Genomic DNA, 1,621 nt, shown 5'->3' with positions numbered 1-1,621 from the left:
GAGAGAGAGAGAGAGAGAGAGAGAGTGGTGAAACACCATCTGCCAGAACAGCTTTAAATTCCTGTCAAAGATTTTATAAAACTGTAACAAGGTCTAGCATATGTGGTGTAGCGATAAGGCGCCCACTTGCAGCACGCAGGAGACCCGAGTTCGATTACCGAGTGGAGAGAAAAGTTATATGGAGTATCTCGGTCTTTCTGCTTGGATGATGTATCCCTCTCATCTCGGGTTGACACTGACAGGCAGGGGCGAAAACCCGCGTCCTAAATGATCTAAACTGAGTCGATTTGGGAGTAAAAAAAAACTCCATTAAAAAGAAATGTGTTATGTTTCAAGGGAATGTGAGTAAAAGGGTTCTTTTTTGGTCCCGAGTCCTGATGTCGGTGTCGATATTTGTAGGTTATGTAAAAATGTGAGAACATGATGCTGATTGTTAGGCTTCAAGGAAAGAAACAAAACAAGCAAAAGGGGAATTGATTGGTCTGTGAAGATGCTGCTGCTGTTGCTGCTGCTGCTGATGATGATGGTGATGATGATGATTATGATTAATGAAAGGGTTTATATGATAATGCTGATGTCATCTTTTTCAGACATCGACGGAGACGGAATGTATGACGAAGATTGTGACGAGCCGCCAGGTATTCCTACTTCCGAAGTTTTATCTTAAACGACAGTGCAGTCGAATCTTGTCTAACAACAACCTGTATAAGACAATCACTTGTACAAACGGCCACTTCCCATATCGGTCTTTGAGTATTTCTTTCACATTATGACGGCACTGTGTAAGACGGTCATTCTTCTTCCTAACAAAGGGTGGTCGTATTAAATAGTTTTGGCTGTATACACAGTTTTGACGAAATAGAGTTATGGATTCCACCTGGTAGTTTAAAACACGGTCTGTATTTCTTCCTTTGTTTGGTATCAATATTTTAATAAATAAAGGCGGGGAAGGTGAACTGAAGGAAAGTATATTCATAAGGCGATACCTTCTCTTTTTCTGTATTTTAAAAAAGTAGAGTATGTGCGGAGCTGTTTGGGTTGTCTTTTGTAGGAGTAAATTACGGCTCTCAGCGTTATCACTTTTTCATAAAGACCGTATAATATGCGATCTTTTTCAGTCAATACTAAAGTTTTGCACAAAATGAAATATATGAAAAAAAAACCCCATAACATTGACCAGCTGTTCACATGTAATAGGACCAACATTTTAAAAACATTTACTATAAGACAGGGCCTACATCGTTGGTATCTACACATTTTTTTAAACAAATAAAACAATCATTAATTACTTCCAAAAAAACATTGTTCTTTCTGGGATAAAAACGTTGAACATTTGGACAGCTTTCGGCGTTGAGATACCAAGGCTCTTGACATCGCTTGCCAGCGGCGTCTTCCTTCTGAATTTTTTTTCTTGTATTTTTTTCTAGGGGGAAGGGGGGTGCAATTATCCTTGAAAATACAGCTCTGTGTTTGATGTGCTGTGTTGATAATAGACGTAATGTTCTTTTCTTGAGCTTCTAATTAGATTAATATTGCTGATATTGTTGTGGGTCGGTACTGCTTTTGTTGTTCTTATTGCTTCTGCTGCTGTTGTTGTTGTTGTTGTTGTTGTTGTTGTTAT

At 38.6% G+C, this 1,621-nt stretch overlaps 1 protein-coding gene across 1 annotated transcript in view; it reads left to right on the top strand.

Moving 5' to 3' along the window:
• Window positions 1-638, top strand: part of LOC106013392 — a gene marked incomplete at its 3' end in the record, with an annotated part of 15,172 nt that extends 14,534 nt beyond the window's left edge. The window contains 1 exon segment of the mRNA XM_035972801.1: window positions 591-638. Within this exon segment, the coding sequence (XP_035828694.1) occupies window positions 591-638 (48 nt within the window).
• Between the last annotated feature and the right edge of the window lie 983 nt (window positions 639-1,621).

Source organism: Aplysia californica, unplaced genomic scaffold (assembly GCF_000002075.1).
Source record: "Aplysia californica isolate F4 #8 unplaced genomic scaffold, AplCal3.0 scaffold00853, whole genome shotgun sequence".
NCBI classification, from domain to species: domain Eukaryota; kingdom Metazoa; phylum Mollusca; class Gastropoda; order Aplysiida; family Aplysiidae; genus Aplysia; species Aplysia californica.
Note: the sequence above shows the minus strand (reverse complement) of the source record. Positions and strands in the feature narration are given on the sequence as shown.